The following is a 19,512-nucleotide window of genomic DNA, read 5'->3' on the forward strand; positions in this document are numbered from 1 at the left end:
TCCTTCAGTAAATCAAAGATGCCATTAAGTATTTTAACATGTACCAGGCCTCCAGTTTGTGGTCCTAATCTTTAATTCTAGCCTCTAGTTAGAAACAGCCCTTAAACGGGTATAAAAATGTTGCCATTGTACCAGACATGGAGCGCTCTAAGAATGGAGCAGATGTACATTCTTTAAGGGTATACAGTTGCCTTGCATTATAGCAAAAATCGTTTTGTGTGAATTTGGCAGTAAAGCAGTCAGGAGTGTAGTTCTGATTTATAGCTATTTCTGCCGCTGCCAGAGCATGCTAAAGCATAAATGCTAATTGGTAACAGTTGATCACAGCCAAAGAGCTTAAAAGCTGTGGATAGCTGACAACTTCATTAGGAAAGATTAAAAAGAGATCAGAGCGAAAGTAACTCACATGGAACAAAATTGCATTCCTGAGAGGTCTGTACCGCTTGATAAGGTTTAAAATGCAGTTTTATTTATTTATTTTTTTTACTCCCTTAAGGTTCCACTCTGGTGGGCTGTAGAAGCTCAACAGTTCTGATTTCTTGCTGATGGGTGTGAGTCAGAATGCACCTTTGGGTCCTTAAACACAAAAACCATCAACTGCTCAGCTCTGTGCTTTGATTGTGTTCTTCCTCACTTGTGAGTCATTTTGGATAAAATAAATAAATAAATGAATGAATGAATGAATAAATAAATAAATAAATAAATAAATACATAAATGGCTGCCAAATGAATAAATGAAGTAAATGGTGTGCAATTGTATCTTGCTCAAAAGAGCCAGGTGAAATGAGATGTCTGTTATCGTAAATTAAACATCTGAAAACTTAGTAAAGCGTTACTAGTGTTTTCACTTGGTGAGGGGTGCTAAGTAGAGAGCAAACACACTGGGAGAGAGCAAAAGACAGTAAGAAACCATAAGGCCAACAAACAAACACACAAAAAAAATAACAACAACAAATTACACCGTGTGGAGGTTATCTAGAACGTTTAAGGGTTCTTCACTCGTCCTCCGAGAACCCGCAAACTTTTGACTCGAAGCTATGAACCCGTAACTATATTCAAACATCTTAAAGGAACCTTTTTCTAAGAATGTAGTCGTTGGGTCTTCGATTGCTTTTACAAAATCAGTAGAACATGTCAAAGATCATATTCATTCAGTCAGTCAGTGAGTCGGTCAGTGAGTCAGTGAGTCAGTGAGTCAGTCATCTTTAATAACCTCTTTATCATGTTCAGGGATGTGTTGGATCTGCAAGTTATTCCAGGAAAACTGGGAATGAGGTCAGAATCATATTTATTAAAAAAATAATATTGATATTGCTGGACACTAGACCTTTAAAAATGGCAATAAACACTATATTTATTTTTAAATACAATATATATATATTTTTGCACTGAATAGAGAACTGTGGGGCGCATGGTGGCTTAGTGGTTAGCACGTTCGCCTCACACCTCCAGGGTTGGGGGTTCGATTCCCACCGTGGCCCTGTGTGTGTGGAGTTTGCATGTTCTCCCCGTGCTGCGGGGGTTTCCTCCGGGTACTCCGGTTTCCTCCCCCAGTCCAAAGACATGCATGGTAGGCTGATTGGTGTGTCCGAAGTGTCCGTAGTGTATGAATGGGTGTGTGAGTGTGTGTGTGAGTGTGCCCTGCGATGGACTGGCACCCTGTCCAGGGTGCACTGTACCCTGCCTTGTGCCCCATGCTCCCTGGGATAGGCTCCAGGTTCCCCGTGACTCTGAAAAGGAGTAAGCGGTAGAAGATGGATGGATGGATATAGGACTGTGACTTATCTACAGTATCCAGATGAGTGTCCCTACTAAAGAAAGGGTAAGAGAAGGGCGATTCTTTAGGGCAGTGGTCACAAACCCTGTTCCTGGAGATCTACCTTCCTGAAGACTTTCCCTGCGTCCCAGTTTGCATACTTATACGATGAGTGTGTATGAAAAAAGTCTGCAAATATCGGGACATACTAACATGTTGTTGCCCAGAAGAGAACACCGTCACTGTAAACAAACTCCTTGTTGCATTTCAGCTTTTCTTCTTCCATTATCCCTTATATAATTTATACTACATCATCTAATTCATCATTCCCTTGATTTATTTCATTTACACCTCTCTAAAATGCATCCTTGAATTCGGCGAAGCAAACCGTCACAGAACTCCTCCTTCCTCGCGAATGGAGTTGTCGGACATATCAGCTGAAAAACTATCTGGGTACCTTTAGGATACCCGTTTCAACATACTACGATTTGGGACATACTAATTCTCATCTCGGATACTGTTTAGTATGGATAGTATGCCACTTGAGATGCAGGGCAAAGCTCCAACCATAATCGTGCCCACCTGACCATCTAATCATTGCATTAAGAAGTTCTTGATCAACTGAAACAGGTGTGTTAGATTTCCATCCACAACAGCAAACGTGCAGAATCTCCTAGTAGAAGTAGGGCATCAGGTTAAACCAGGCATTGACATCATATCAGGCCTCAGCAGAACACGTACAGCTCGGAAGAGAGGACAGATTAATAGATATGCTCTTATCCTTCGGTGATAAGTTAAGCTAACTAAGTTAGATTCATAAGCTAGCTACAGTACATACGAGACAAGGTCGCAATGTTCACTAGCTTATTTTATCCTCGGAATGACTTAGAAGAAGAACTGATGCACGTTAAATGATCTGGTAAGAAAAAAGGATATATAAATATTAATTGTAGAATGCATCACATGGCAATGAAGCAACACGCTCAGAGGAAAGTACTAAATTCCCTCTTCTGTCTAAATGAACTCAGAGATGCCCATGATTGGCTAGTGTCACAGTGATTGACAGGTGACAGAGAGTAAGCCGTCCCGCCCACCTAGAGATCATAGCCATCTACGGTGACGGCATCGTTAGGGTTCAAACTTGTGGTCGCCCTACACTTGGGTGTAACCTTTAATGTTGCGCAAAAATTTACATTTTAAAAATGTGTATTCACGCCAATTTGGTGAACAGTATTAAAAAAAAAAAAAATTAGCTCCATCAAGGAGGACACACGCAATGCTACCTTCAAATTCGACCAAAATTACCAGTCCTAATGCAAGATTGTGTATCTGCTACATTCACTAAGTACCCACAAAGAGGGATTCAAATTCAGGTTCCCCATTGACCATTTAAAAAAACAAACAACATATTTAGATCTCGAACAATTAACATCACCACTGGCATGTCCTTAACAGCTAACAAGGACACTGCAGGAGAGGAGTGGCCCGAGGGAGGGAGCAGGTGCCAGTGCAACATGATATAAAGACAGAGTCCAAGATCGTTTCAGCAAGACGTTCACTCATACTCACAGAAAGGTTTGCCAAGAAAATTCCACATAATAAAGAATAAGAAGCTTGCGGTAAGGCATATGAATAAAAAACTGGGCAGACCTTATGCCTGAAATGTAAGGGTGGGAGTGTTGACTGGACACCCTGTAGGGAGACACTCTGTCACGTCTGTCAGCCAAAGCTGTTCAGTAGCACTCTAGATGAGAAAATAAATCAAATAAATAAATACATACATAAATACAACTCGTATCATGTTTCCCCAGCCTTTGTTGCGCTTTAAGATTTCTATATGGTCAGTTTATCTAGCGAGGGAAAGAAAGGTAGAAATGGGAAAGCATTTGTAATAAGACGAGACTATACGAAATATTCCTCCTATCCGCCTTGATCATTCTTCACCGTGTCCTTCTGGGGGATTTCAGATCAATGTTTCAGAGAACGTTTCAGGTAGAACCATTGAGGAACGCATTATTTCGAGTGTACGTTTGACTCATGGGAGGAAATAAAAGCACGATTAGTGACTCTGAATAGCTGACATAAAAGAAATCTTGTAAAAAAAATAGTAAATATATCTTTAAAATATCGTTGAATTTATCTAATATTTCTCATTATGCGATTATGATACCCTTTAAAATGGTGAAACTGTGACCATTTCTACTATATATATATTTCGGGAAGCCACAGACTTTCCTGGACTGAAATGTGTTTCTCTTTTGCATGTATCTCAACCACAAGTGAAGTTTGCGCATTTTAAAATCTGATTACAGCCAAAAGTGAAGAAAAAGAAAAAAAAAAAAAGGGGAGAAAATTACATTTCATTCCAAGTGTGATGCAAATACAATATGGGCTTTTTTGACAGCCAGTATTTAATTACAAATTGAACTGATTAGACCAATCAGCATCCAAAATCTTGGTCAAAGCGTGACATTCATTGTGTGAGGCAATCACACTTCGCTAGCGCTGTTTAGTTTCTTGAAGACTGTCTGTTTTGACCACTGTGTTTGTTAAACTGGCACTTTACACAACAGGATCTCTGCATGAAGGTAGCCTATGAGAGATCAGAAAGTAGATTTAAAAAAACAAACAAAAAAAAAAAACATTTCTTTGCCTTTGTGGGTGAAATATGTTACGTTTACGCAATCTTAAACCTGAGGTGTCAAAGAACACTATATGGCCACAGGTTTGTGGATATCTGACCCACACACTCATACAGGATTCTTCACCAAACCGCTACCACAAAATTACAAACATACAATTCTATAGCAAGTCTTTATATGCTGTAGCATTACAATTTCCCCTTCACTGGAACCAAGGGGCCAAAAAGTGTTCCAGCATGACAATGCCCCTCCCGGTTCTCCTTGAAGACATGGTTTGCAAAGGTTGGAGTGGAGGAACTCGAGTGTCCTGCACAGAGCCCTGACCTCATCCCCACTGAAAACCATTGGGATGAACTGGAACACCAGCTGCACCCCCAGGCTTCCTCCTTACCTCCAGCCACGCTCCAAAATCCGGTGGAAAGCCTTCCCAGAAGAGTGGAGGTTGATATAACAGTAGAAGGAATCTGAAATGGGATGTTCAACAAGCACATATGAGTATGATTTGTCAAGTGTTCACATCCTTTTGGCCCTGTAATGTACGTTATCAGCAGAAAAACACCAATATTTTTGCCATTTTCCCAGATCACTACACATATCAGATGTCTAGACATTTTTTTTTATTAATTCAAGCTTGAACTATCGTTATCTATTGGCAGATGATTTTGCTTCTTATAATAGATGAGCACTTAAAATAAGCAAGATAATCTGCCAAGCTTAAGCCATTGGTAAAATAATAGAACTAGAAATAATTTAATATTCACCATAAGCTCATAATAAGTAATACTGTATGACGAATTTTATTGAAGATATTTTCACTTCTTCCGCAGGGTGAATGGATTGGCCAGCTTGGATTATATGATGAATAAATATCAAATAATATTTATAAAATAAAATGACAATTTACACCACCGAGTTTTCAAAGAACGTTGGAGTATTAAGCCGTGACTCCAGTCCCTGACTCGAACGTCTAGCACACTAGATGATTAGTATGTCAGGTTATTTAGTGTCCTCCCCTCTACAAGACACATGTTCCCGGAAAAGAGAGCATACCAAATCTTCTCTCATTGGCTCTCCGATCATTCCTCTGTGTTGTGGTGGAGAAGCTGGAAGATGTCTGTATTCACTCCATCAATCTCGTTCTCTATCCATCCCCAGAGGCCGGGCCATTACGAGAGCCAGAGAACCACTGAGATGGAAACCTAAAGAGAATAACCAGGACTTGTGCTGATGAGGTTAGAACAACAGAGTCGCTACTCAAGAATAACAGTGTGACAAGAAAAAAACGAGCTTATTTTTGAGAGACTTTCTGAACTAACGTGCCTAAAATACTTCATTTAAATGATTTTTTTTTATTATTTTTTCTCTGGATTATTTATTCTGTTCCACTCGAAGATTTGTTTTCATCTCCTGCCACGGGTTGATATATAGATATATCGAGAGTTGGTGCAGGTCCACAGGTAGCAGCTAAATCAATCAAACGTTTTCACAGGTCGCTATTTAAACACTTGAGTCTGTCATTGTTTAAAAGTTTGTCCAGGCATCCTCGACGAGAAGGTCCCGCGTACTCATGAGAACGGCAACGGAAATGCTGTGTCTGCAGTCATCGATCAGTCTGTCTGAAAAATAAACACGGAGAGTGGCAAGCATGGCAGGCCACGAGATGAGAGCCGAGGTTATAAACAGCATTTCGCCTCGTGATTGCGGTGTTGATTTTTGAGGTTCTGTGGAAAAAAAAACAAAAAAAAAAACAAAGTGGACACGGCTCTATCCCGCTGGTTCTTTCACAGGAACCCGTGTCATGAGTTTACGCAAGACATTTTGCGACAGTGTGCGCTTCGACTTCTCAAAGTCAGAGCCTCTGTTTTCAGTGGAAGGGTCTCGGTTTATGAAACATTAGAATAAACCAAAATACCTTCCATAAACATTCGACTCAGCCCATGTAGAATTTCTGGCATCGCAGCCGCTGTGGTACGTCATCGGAAGAGAATTAGGATGAAATGGATGAGACGAGTAAGAGTTAAATACACATTGTGAATAGTATTTGGCGGTTTGGTTGTATTTGATGGCGTGTATTTGAAGGCTGTAAATTGTTCCGTAAATACCACGTTTAAAAAAAAAATGAAAAACCTTGCCAAAAACTTTTAATCAATTACTTCATCGTACGGATTTGTTTGGGGTTTTCTGGTTTTCTGTTTGCTTTCATAATAAGGTGTGATTGATCGGCTGAGGCAACGTTAGGAGTATAAATGGCGTAACCACTAAGAAGCCTAAACGGTACTGATTAATTCGGTTCAGTTTCAATCCTAGCCTTGCTTTGCCAGTGTTTTGACTAAGCAATGGCATCTCTGAAGACTTTTCAGAGCTAATGATGACTAGCCAGCTGAAGTACATTTCATTCTGTCAGCAAGACTGATTGACCAAAACAAGGCATCTAGTGCGTACTGCGTGCATATCGGTGTAAATGCCTCCAAGAAACCAGATTTCTCCTTGTTCAATTAAGCATGGCCAGCTTTTCGGGCCTGGCTTCTGAGCCAGACTCTCTTTAATGAAAATGAGGCGAGAATGAGGTAGCGCAATGGTTCCATCATGGCGGACATGAGGAACAAAAACGGCAAAACAGAGCAGAGAAATTAATCAAAATAGTGCAAAGCGTGGAAGCTTGAGGATTGAGCAGCTGGGAACACTAATGAGAAGCAGGCCTGGGTGTCTGTTAAGTGACAGAGGTTGAGCGGTAGGGATGGAGCCGGAGTCACGGTGGCCTTCGTCTCCCCACCGCTGTGGCGTACTCGCTCTCTGGCAGCGTAAACCAGGGAGGCAGGGCAGCTTGAAAATGAGAACCAGACCCCTTCATCTCCACCACTGGCTCTCTTCGCCCATGGCTGCTGTTTTTTTTTTTTTTTTTTTTTTTCTTCTTCTTCTTCTCTGCGTCTTACGTTGAGGGAAAAAAAGGGAGCGTGCTTCAAAAATAGATCAGGCTCGCGTGCCAATGGGGTTTTGAAGACTCACTTTTTTCCACTCCCTCTAGTCACGCAAGTGGCCTGACAAGACCTTGAAGAGCAAGGCAGGGGAAAAAACAGAACATAGAAGAAGAAAAAAAAGACAGAAGGAATAGCAGAATCTCTCTGGAGGTTTTTTTTTTTTTTTTTTGGAGAGGGCGGTAGAAGTAGGAAGACACCGCATTTTAAATTGCCAGGATCTCATGAAGAATGCAGAGGGTTGACTGCAGGTATAAAATATCACATTTTCATTACAGATCTTCTCAGCTATTTTGCGCACACACATAATTCCACTTTTAATACACAAGATTCAGTCCTCTGAACACATTGTTGGACACTCGTCGATTCGAAATACCATCTGTTTTCGCCAGCCAAGCTCGGTCTGACTCGTTATGAAAGAGTCTTTTTAAATATGAGACATAAGACCAACAGCCTTTCTCTGTTAAAGCTATTAAACTCCACCAGTCGGTATTGTCATTATATTCGCAGCGCTATGCCAGTCTCATTCAGAAAGGGGGCACGAAAGCTCTATGGAACGACAGAGTAAAACGTTGAACCTTTATTGTAACCAGTCAGAAGAAGTTTCGGATGTCTTCGAAGCATGATCCCCGAAAGGTATCGGGTTATTTAAGTATCTTACGTATCTCTGAACGTGATCGTCATGTCGACTAACACGCTGTAGAACTGGGTTAGTTGTAAAAAGACTGAGTTCTCACGTAGAACTTCAGAGTCAGACATCATCGTCGGGATTAGGGGCGTAACGTAATGCCATTATCTAATTCTGTGCCTGTGTTTGGTTTTAACCTTGAGTGGGTGTGACTTAATAGAAAGGGTTTCTTTTTTTCTTTTTCTTTTTAATTAAATATGAACCCTACCTCTATGGCTGCAGGAACACTGGATAACAGCATGGTGTGTGAATACTGGCTCTGACAGTTCCTCAACCTCAGCTACTTCACTCAAGTTCATAATTAGCACGGCTAAGGATGCACGTTCGCCTCACACCTCCAGGGTCGGGGGTTCGATTCCCACCGTGGCCCTGTGTGTGTGGAGTTTGCATGTTCTCCCCGTGCTCCTCCGGGTACTCCGGTTTCCTCCCCCAGTCCAAAGACATGCATGGTAGGCTGATTGGCGTGTCCAAAGTGTCCGTAGTGTATGAATGGGTGTGTGAGTGTGTATGTGATTGTGCCCTGCGATGGATTGGCACCCTGTCCAGGGTGTACCCCGCCTTGTGCCCCATGCTCCCTGGGATAGGCTCCAGGTTTCCCCGCGACCCTGAAAAGGATAAAGCGGTATAGAAGATGGATGGATGGACCTGCCCACAACATTTTCCAACAAACTTAGTCGATTCCATTTCCCAAAATATAAACAAACTACTAGCCTAATTTAAACCAATGTGACCCTGACCAGGCAGTTACTAAGGATGAATGAATGAATGCTGTAAACACAACCGAAGTACCACTTGCTCAGAGTCTTTGTTCAGAACACATGCTTGTCGGATATCATGCTCGCACCTCTTATTTGTAGTGCGCCTTCCTATTCTAATCTGTATTTGTGTCTGAGTTTGAGAACACATTATCTGTTCATTCCCAATAAAGTATTCATATTTGGTTACATGTCTAATCCCTGGGTTGGTTGTTTGGGTTTTTTTTTTCTTTCTAAACGTAAGGTATAATCGGGAATTCTGGTGAAGGTTAGCTGAATCGATCTGTTTCGAAATTCAACGTACAACGTCCGCTTTCAGTAGAGTTTATTGAAGGTGCTGGAATAGGAAATCATCGAAAGTTCTCACAAACAATACTACAGTAGATTGCAGGACTTGTTGCAGGTTATACATTCTGACTCAACTGAACCCGAGTTGATTCAAATCACTTTCTGCTTCAGCTTCGCCTCATCAAGCAATAGCACCGGTGCCAATGGATGATGTAATGTTAGTTTGTTCTTGATTTAAATGTCTCCCCTCACCTGACCTTTTAGCACTAAGATCAGAAAGACTGGGACAAGGCCTGGACACGTTATATTTACTGTTCACTCGGGTCTAGACGCATCTGCATTTATTTATTTATTTATCTGGAACAGCACTTGATTCACAGCTCCGTGGCTGGGTCATGATTTGCATTTCAAAGTACACATTTCATCATTAACAAGTCCAACACGTCGAGTGAACCTGATTTGGCTTTGCAGCAGATGCAACCTAGACGCAATGCTTGATGTATTTTTCAGTTAAAATCCAATTGAAACTGCGCTGTACATAATGCAGAAGGTGAAATCCATCAGGACTGAACTCCAGAAGGATGCAGAAATGAGCAACAATAACGATTAGTCACACAAGTCGAGAGCCTTGCGCTGTTTTCCGTTATACGACGAGCGTCCCCTGATTTGAATGCGTTCTCCGTGAACAGCTGAAATAACAGACCCGCACTTTACATGGAGCAGTGTGGGAAGTCCGATGCGGTCGCAGTAGGGTCGGGGCGGACACGTAGAAAGACAGACGCGTGATATTTTTCCAGCGTGCTACACACCTGCATTGACATCCACTCAGAAACAAAAAAGGTAATAAACTATACATCTGGTAACTTAATCAGATGTCTTCTGCATCTTATGTATCTTTTGTATCTTTCACCCGGGAATTGAACATTTACTGTAAAATTATTTAAGGCATGTTTTTGCTTCAAAACGCTTTAAAAAAAAAAAAAAGCCATGGATACATGTGAATTTAATTTACACAAGGCTTTGGCTTTACATTTATGACTGAAGAGAGAAGGGCCCTCAGTTATCACTAGGGGTTGACTGCGATTTTATTTTGTGTATCTGACAGATTATTAGGTGTTTTTTTTTATTATTTTATTTTTCATTTATTAATATTTATTTTTATTCCTGACATTTTGAGAAAGTTGTAGAATGTATACAGAGTGCTTCGTGATGTTTATAAAGTTTGAGGGCATTAAAATAATTTATTTGGCTGCCATATGGGCTTCATAAATAAGTTGTATCGGAACGATGCTTCGTAAGAGTTTTGAATGCACACGGACTATCAGAGTCGATAAGCATTCAATTGAACGGTCCTATGAGAAGTAGATATAGGCATACAGTACACAGTAAATGCACCTCATTAAGGAAGGATGACACTTTTTAGTAGATTTCTCAATACTTAATAAATCTGCCGTTAGTAAGCATTATGGATGTGACTGAATATGAATACAGATACAGGTACCAGTAGGAGCACACTATTTGTTTTTTGTTTTTTGAAAGCTTGCCAGAACGGATCACAGGGCACCTGGTTGAGGCTAGTGGGGTGAGTCAGGAAAATGATTTCCCAGGGTGCAACAAAAAAGCCGCACGAGTGGGATAAGAAGCCGTGGGATGTATTTACACTATTATTAATAACGGCCTGATCCGGGTTAAGGAGGTTTAAATAATAAGGATACTAGTTTTTGGAAAACATTTATACATAAATATTTATTTATTTTTAAATCATTGTGCAAAAATTATGACGCACAAGAAAAGTCCTGTGCGCTTCTCTAGCCGAGACAAATTATGAACTGGAGTGATGTCACAGTCAGAGCCAGAATTCACACAGTGCTGACATTTGCAAATCTGGGTGTTTTTCCAGTGTGTCTGGAGCCAAAGTGGGTGGATGTCAGGGAGGGAGGGAGGGAGGAAAGTAAGAATACGGATATTTGGAGCAGTAAACAGAGAATTTCTAAAAAGAGAATCATAGTCAACCCATAATAATAATAATAATAATAATAATAATGATAAATAATCCCGCTTATCTTATATATAGTACCGCTTATCCTACACAGGGTCAGGGGGAGCCTGGAGCCTATCCCAGGGGACTCGGGGTATGAGCCAAGGGACACCCTGGACGGGGTGCATACACATTCACACACTATGTACAATTTGGAAATGCCAATCAGCATACAACACGCCTTTGAACTCGGGGAGGAAACCGGCGTACCCGGGGGAAACCCCTGAAGTATGCGGAGAACATGCAAACTCTGTGCACACAGGGCGGAGGCAGGACTCAAACCTCCAACCCAGGAGGTGCGAAGCAAACGTGCTTTACGTACCTTTCCATACAACCATTTCCTTTTAAAATAACTATCCACTCCTTATAAAAGCCCAAAGTAGGTACAATTTAAATACAGGGTGACCAAAATATGAAAAATCTCAACAGTAGTGTGTCTTCATAAATTAATAGTTATTTGACTGTACAATGGTAGTTTTTCAAAAGCACATTATATTCACTTTCCCATGTGATAGATTCATACAAAAGGTTAAAAAACGTATTAAAAAAAAAAAAACACCCTGTGACGATCGATAGTACACGGACATCTAGAGAACAGATGTTTAATGTGTAAATAAACCGCTGTTTTGGGGTAAAAACTGTAAATCTGGCCCTTGCTTACAATTCCTCTCACCGCCGATGCTCCGGTTCATTCTCAAGCTTACTTACTGATCCATTCTTCACAAGCTTCAGAGGTCAGATACCTTGTGCCTCTTGATACGATTGGATGATAAGATTTGGTGAAATGTTGCCTTCCAGTAAAAACAACGCCTTGACTCAATTTAAAAGTAAAAACCCAAATAAAGAACAGAGAATATTAACGTCAGCCGTACGCGCTCTTTCGCTGTAGACCTTGTAAAGATTCAAAAACAGACCAGTCGTCACTGCCGTGAAAAGACAAACAATGTGAACGAGAAAAGGACGGCGGTTCCGGTTATGAATACATTTTAATCAGGCACTTTTACAAATAACAGTACAAATGTACTCTTGTCCAGGAGACTGTAATGAAATGGTCGACGAGCCCCGATTAACATTTACAATAAGCAGAATAAAACAGCTATTTAACCTTTGGATTATGAATTACAAAGGTTGGACAAAAAGTGACAAGCAAAGAGTTTAGAAGACCAACATTATTCATAGGGTACCACACAGTCAGCTTTACGGTGACGTTACAGAGAACACAATCCAAATGAATCATGAATCTAAACATCTGTACATTTATTTATTTTTTTCCTCAGAGACATCATAGATATGGCACATCCTGAATTTCACAGTTAATTGGATTCAGATGTTGCTTGTTTATGCAACCGTACATGATTAGCTATCTATAAGACACCTAAATTAAAGCAGCACTGGCAGAGAGACAGAGCGAGTTATTATACTACAAACCCATACATACACACACACACACACACACACTCAAAAAAAAAAAAAAATCACTAGACTGGAATAGTGAGGACTTACTGCTCACCAGAACTGAACTCTATTAGTCGGGGGAAATCAAGTTTACTACAACAAGCAGCTAGCAAAAGTGAGACTGGGCAATGATTTATAAATGGCAATTTTGTGGAAATGTTACAATGTTACAATGAATAAATATATACATAAAAGCTGTTAAAATAGAGGGAAGCGCTACTTCATAGAAGAATGACAAAGTTAAAAAAAAAAAAGTACAGAATTAGAGATAAAAAGAAAACAATGCAGGCTTAAAATAATACTATGCTTGTTCGAACTGAAATTCGGTAAGACTTTATAATAAGGAACACTTTTTATTATATATATATATATATATATATATATATATATATATATATATATATATATATATATATATATATTATATATATATATATATATATATATATATATATATATTTTAACTAAGCTCAAACTAGACAGGTTTATTCACTATGCGTTAGCCTTTATTAAGAATTGTTTGCTACATAACTGGAGATTTGTTATGTAAAAGTGACTAATAATTACATTATTACTTGTGATAATGCACAATACACACTTTATTAAACCTATACGAACTACTGAACACATTTTTAGTTCCTAATTCCCAATTAGCCTGCTAGCTAGTTACTTGATCCGCAAGTCCCCGTTAGTCATGATTAAAATCGCTAAAACATATTACAGTATTAGAGACTTATTTGGATTTTATTAGCTCTGTCGAGAACCTTAAGGTCCGACACTAAATAACGTGAATTTATTATTCATTTTCTCTCAGTAGTTTGCATAACAAAGTTTTAAAGTGTTTATTACACGTTATCACGACGGATGATACAGTTATTAGTTACATGTTATGTAGTAATAGAGGAATTTTTTAAATAAAGACCTATACGTATTGAATAATCATTTTAATTTGAGCTTAATTAAACCGTAATTAATTAACCCCTTATTTGCGTTCATTAAAATAAAGCGTTACCTGAAATCTAGCTGCATCTTATACGCAGGTGGAAAAAAGGCACAGCCATGTGTTCTGAACACATTATTAACACTCTTAACAAGGCATCGTTTAACACCATCAAGGACGTATTTTCCATTGCAAAAGGCAGAAGCGGTTGCAACAAAGGCCATTCACAAAGAGCGATGGAAATCCAAAATACAGTACATTCTTTATGTTTTTATAATAGGCAAACTTTTTGAAATTGTATGATGTCACCGTTCAGAATGAGCAGCAGTTTATATTCGTTCAAATGCAACTGTAAGTAAACACTGATAAAGCTTTGATTCTGGTCAACACTACGGATAAAAAAAAATGATCAATCTACCGAGAAAGGCATGGAAAAGACCACAAACCACTGCCCCAAAGTATGTTTCTTTGTAGACAAGAAGAAATAATCCTATAAACTCTTTAGCCAATGGTATGGGTGATACCTATTTTATGTATATTATAGGCCAAAACTTTTTGACATTTCAAAATGTTTAATAAAAATTTACTTGCTTTTTTTTTTTTAACAGCCATCAATTAAAGGTACTGGCATGTAGTCAAAACAAGACTGGCTTTCTCACCATTTAGAGCTCCTATGATAAGTCCTGCCGGTCAAAAGTAATATTAACTTATAAATAAAGGCTTTTAATGCTGTATCAGGAAAATATACACGCTACATAAGGTTATTTCTGATGAATTTTTTTTTTTTTTTTTTTTTTTTTACACAAAACTGAACTTAAGAATCAGTTAGTTATAACAACTGTAGCCATTTAATCAAAGCCATCTTAAAACCCTATTACCACCGTTATAAAATGACAATAATAAATGATATTTTTGCTGTTTTTTTTTTTTTTTAAACTTGGGCCTGTAGTGTAGTTTTACAAAGCTGATGCAAACTTGATTTGCAGTTGACTTACAACTGATATAAATACTGTTCCTCAGTGCTGTACCGTAATGTTGTTCAGATGCACATCCAATTAGAAAGTTTTTACTTCCTCAGAACTTACTGCCAACCCGACGGAACTGCCTTCAGCAGCAAACGATGAATTGGAAAGGAGCGTGCCAAATTGCCAAAGCAGATTTCCAGTTCCAGTAATGCACATTATTACAGGTAAAAAAGTGTTAAAAAAAATAAAATAAAAATAATAAAAAATAAAAAGTCAAGTGCTGCTACAAGCTGCCATAAGGGGGAAAAAAAAAGGTGTATTGACTAGAATGTTAGATGGCTGTTGTGCCTCCTGCAACATTTTATTTAGAATTGGGATCTTTAATTGGACAAAAAATCTATTGAATTAATGCAGAAACGGATGACTCACTTTACACTGGCCTTTGTTGTCCCACCCATTTTATGGAAAGCAGGACAATAACTGCTGATGTATAAACAAATGAATCTGCAAAGTCCTCTCACGCTATATTTGTGGTGAATACTGCTGTTCTTGCTAAAAATAAATGTCCAAACAATATGGTGAGAGTGCTTATGTTTCAAAATAATGCTGCTCATTATTACTCATTTCTTATTTCCTAGTCGGGTTAGTTATGTGTGCTCAGGATAGGAGGACAGCAGCATAAGTAACTAAATACTTCATAGTCTTATGTCTGGCCAACGTGTAAAAAAAAAAAAAATAATAATAATAAAACTGCTCGTTTATAAATACTGAAAAAAAGAGTGAAAAAAAAGTTGTTCATAATACCAAAGGAAAAAAAAATCAGAACATCATTTTAACACTGTTAGAACACTTGGGAATGCCAGCTGTAAACTAGAACAAAATCCTGTTACATATTATTACAGTCACATATATACAAATTCAAATGTATAACAGTTTAATCAGAAAACGGTATTAATTAATGCCATTTTCTAGTCCAAAAACACAAATATCAGTACAAAAATATATCATACAAAAATGTCTTACTTTTAAAAACATTAACATCAAACTTAGCTCCCGTGTAAAATGTGCAAATGCAGGAGATAGCGTATGTCCTTTGCTATCTATCTATGTTTTCTGGAGCGAGCATTTTAATAAGCCACTGTCTGAGTCCATCATGGGAATTAAACACTGCACCCCCAACTCTCTGGCCAGCCAGTGAGGCAACATGACATTTCACATGACATTATCACCATGTTGGACAACTGTCACGTACAGGGTCCTGAGTCAAGTAGGATGCTTTAGGAACAGTAGAAAACTTGAAAAGGTTAAATCCTAAGCTCGGTCTCCTCGCTGTGCTCTACAGAGTGTTCATTTGTACTAATAATGGAGGCAGATGGGCCGTGGGTAACGCCAAATGGTGAGATGGCTGGAGAACGGGCTGCAAGTGGGGATAGGGACGGTGAGAAACTGGGTGACATGGCTATCGAAGAGACCGAACCATCATGGCTGATCGGCGATCGTTTTAAGGTGGACACGTGGGGAAGAGTTCGTCCAACAGCAGGTTTTGGAAGGACAGTTTTAGCCCCAGGATGAGCTACTGATGTGATAAGAGGAGGGGGGTCAATACGAGGCTTGGGGTCTGTTTTTGCTTTGGGCTGAAAGGGTCGGCGTGGGTTAACTGGGGCATTCTCATCCTTTAACCGAGCGATTTCTGTAAATACATTAGCTAGCGGTTGGAACTGAGGGCACCAGTTAAGAAGGTAGTCCCAGTTGTAGCTGCCTCTCAGTTCCTCATCACTAGCAACTATTGCTGTGAGAGAACCATCCACTATGGGTTTCCCATCCTCTGGGAATGTATAGTCTTTAGACTGAGAAATGCTAAGCCCTCTTCCTACCCCAAGGTATCCCCCACCGTCATCACGATACACTGCTGTCTGGCCTGACAAGAGACTTCCACTTAGGCTTCCCATCTTTTTCCCTTTAAGCCACTGGTTTATGTCCATTCCAGGTTCACCAGAGATGTCTGAGAGCTGATCAGAATCCTGCTGGATCCCAGAATCAGGTCCACGGGCAGCTATATGCTCCTGCATGGAAGATGAAATACTAGAAACTCGTGGATACTCATTGATCATACGGATCTCGTCATCCTCTGCCGCTTCTGCCTCAGCCGAGCCTCTTCCACTAGAGTGAGAAGGATCCAGTGACCCTCCTCGAGTGTATGGTCCTCCTCCGCCTGCATTCTGGTCTCCAGCATATCCGGGTAGAGCTTGGTGATAAAGTTTTTCACTTCCATGAACTTTGGGTTCATCAAGAGTATCTAAAACTGTACCAGAGGTCAACATTCTAGCTCGAGTCTCTTGATACTTCTTCCTTCGAGATCGCAGAAGGTAGAGCACCGCAGCAATTATTATCAAGACCACTATAGCTGCCAAGGATGCAGCAATGACACTAGCTAGCAGAATGTTCATGTCTGTAGTTAAACCAAAGGATGTATGAGTGACATCAATGACAATCTGTGCAGTGGCTACACGGGAACTCTCCAATGGACTACGCGCTATCACGTCTAGAGTCACTTGCCGTGTCTCCCTTTTAGATCGGCCGACATGCCGGCCATAAGCATCCATCTTGAGGGAAATCACTCCTGTAGAGATGTTGACCTCAAAGTAGGGAGAAGTCTCAGCTAATCTGTACAGGACAATGCCATCTACACCCCCGTCCTCGTCTTTGGCAACCACTTGGCCAATGCTCTGCCCCTTCTTTGCTCCTTCGGGGACATGGAAGGCAATGTTTGAACTGGTAAAAACAGGTTCATACTCATCTTCTCCAGTCACATACACCTGAACTGTAGCAGTTGCAGAATAGTTTCCTGCATCCATTGCCACAGCAACAAAGTGAAATGTGTTCATCTTCTCAAAATCAAAACTGAAGCGGGTTCGAATCTCACCAGAGGTCTGATTAACCATAAACGACTCTCTTCCATTTCCTGATTTATCCATTATGTAATATTTCAGCTTGCCAAATGCCCCTGCATCATGATCAATAGCATGCAGGATGGTGACAAGGGTGTTTTGAGGCTGATTCTCTCGAATACTTGCTGTCAGTGTTTTAAGAGGAAAGAAAGGTCGATTGTCATTGATGTCCTTGATCTCTATGGTAACAGGAGCAAGAGCAAAGTGGCCCTCTCCATCTGAGGCTTGCACAATAAGTATGTGAGATGAATCTTGCTCATTGTCTAAAGACCTCCGCAAACGGAGAGCGCCAGTCCACTGGTCTAACGAGAAGAGCTCACTTTCATCTCCAGAGATGATCGAGTACTGCACCTCTCCATTAGGGGTGGAGTCTGGGTCTAAAGCAGATAACTGAAGTATGTCTGTTCCAGTCTCAGCACCTTCACTCAGGACAACGTTGTACTCTGCCCTGCTGAAGGCTGGTGGGTTGTCATTCGTATCCATTACTGTGATTACAACAGGGACACTTGAGCTTCGCTGGGGAATGCCACGGTCTGAAGCAACAATAGTGAGATTATAGGTATTCACAGCTTCAAAATCAAGCCTCTCAGCTAAGACTAGAGTTCCAACTATCTGAAATCCACGGCCCTCAAGGAAGCGTATGCTACTTTCAACTTGAAATGTGTTGCCAGTGTTTCCACTGGCGATGGCGAAGTCAAATCCACAGTTGTCCCTAGACAAGTCTCCATCCACAGCCTCCAGCGTGAGGATGGTGGATCCAGGGGGCTCGTCCTCCGATACAGCAGCTCTGTACTCGGTTTGGTGGAACACCGGGGCATTATCATTGACATCCGACACATGGACTTGCACTGTGGTAAGACCAGTCAGTGATGGATTACCACCATCACAAGCCTCAATTACCACCAGGAAGGATGGACGCTCAGAATCAAACTCAGTTCTCTTTTTGATGAAGAGTGTGCCTGTCGGAAAACAAAATATTACGTTTTGAACTAGCACCTGAATCAAACAGACATCAAGCCCATAAGCACAGCACAATTTGGGGTTCATGAAGATAAACAAATAATAAGCACTTACCGTTACTTGGGTCAATGTAGAATAGGTCTCTCGTTGACACAACTCTATATGTGACCTTGCCATTCTCTCCTGAATCTTGGTCAGTAGCAGTCACAGTAATAACCGAGCTACCAGCTGGAGAATTCTCAGCAAGTGTCACCTGAGGAAAAAAAACACAAACAAATTTTTTTTCTCGGCTGTTAAAAACTAAACGGACAAAATCATTACATACACACATAACAGGGTAACCTTTAATGTGAGTTTGATTGGGGTTCCCCATGGAAATATTTAATTCTGAGGACAGAATTACTGTATATTACGTGTGATGGGACAATATTTGTACAGAACAATCAAATATGCCTTTTCCTACAGATTCAGAACATGTCATTTCGCCAGTAGACTGCACCTGGTAAAGGTCCTGTGTGAAGACGGGGGCATTATCATTCACATCTTCCACCAGTATTGTCAAATTGGCCTCACTCTGGTGCATGGAGTCAGATGTTCGGACGGTCACAGTATACCACGTCTTCTCTTCATAGTCCAGCTGGCCGGTTAAGGAGACCCCTCCTCCATAGCGATGTATCCCAAACTTCCCCTGGGAGTCCTTGTCCAGGTGCAGTGTATAAGAGAGAGCAGGACCAGAATCCACATCATTCCCCGTCACTTGGGTGATCACTGTCCCAATCAGTGTGTCTGGAAGGAGCGCAATGAAATTTAGATCCTGAAACTGATTTATACTGAGGTCACTTACAATAATACTATGTGTACATGAGTAGGCTATTACAGCTTTTCTGCCTTAGGCTGTCATGTCCATGTATTTGCTTTTAATTTTCACAATCCCAGGAAAACATGATACTACATCCTTCTGACAGGATATGATCACCAAGATCTTTGGGGGAGAGGCGGTAATTGTAATTGAGTTGACCTTTCAGCTCTGTTATCTTGGCTGTTTGCCCAATGCAGACCAGAGTGGCTAGATTTCACTGATAACATCAATGGTACTGAGTTC

At 40.4% G+C, this 19,512-nt stretch overlaps 1 protein-coding gene across 1 annotated transcript in view; it reads right to left on the reverse strand.

Annotated features, from left to right (window-relative positions):
- Positions 1-13,072: 13,072 nt before the first annotated feature.
- Positions 13,073-19,512, reverse strand: part of dchs1a (dachsous cadherin-related 1a) — a 122,258-nt gene continuing 115,818 nt past the window's right edge. The window contains exons 19-21 of the mRNA XM_053647679.1: positions 18,910-19,196; positions 18,525-18,663; positions 13,073-18,409 (exon numbers count right to left, since the gene is read on the reverse strand). Of these exons, the coding sequence (XP_053503654.1) occupies positions 15,807-18,409; positions 18,525-18,663; positions 18,910-19,196 (3,029 nt within the window). The 3' untranslated portion in view covers positions 13,073-15,806. The remainder of the gene's footprint in view (positions 18,410-18,524; positions 18,664-18,909; positions 19,197-19,512) is intronic.

Source organism: Ictalurus furcatus, chromosome 17 (genome assembly GCF_023375685.1).
Source record: "Ictalurus furcatus strain D&B chromosome 17, Billie_1.0, whole genome shotgun sequence".
NCBI classification, from domain to species: domain Eukaryota; kingdom Metazoa; phylum Chordata; class Actinopteri; order Siluriformes; family Ictaluridae; genus Ictalurus; species Ictalurus furcatus.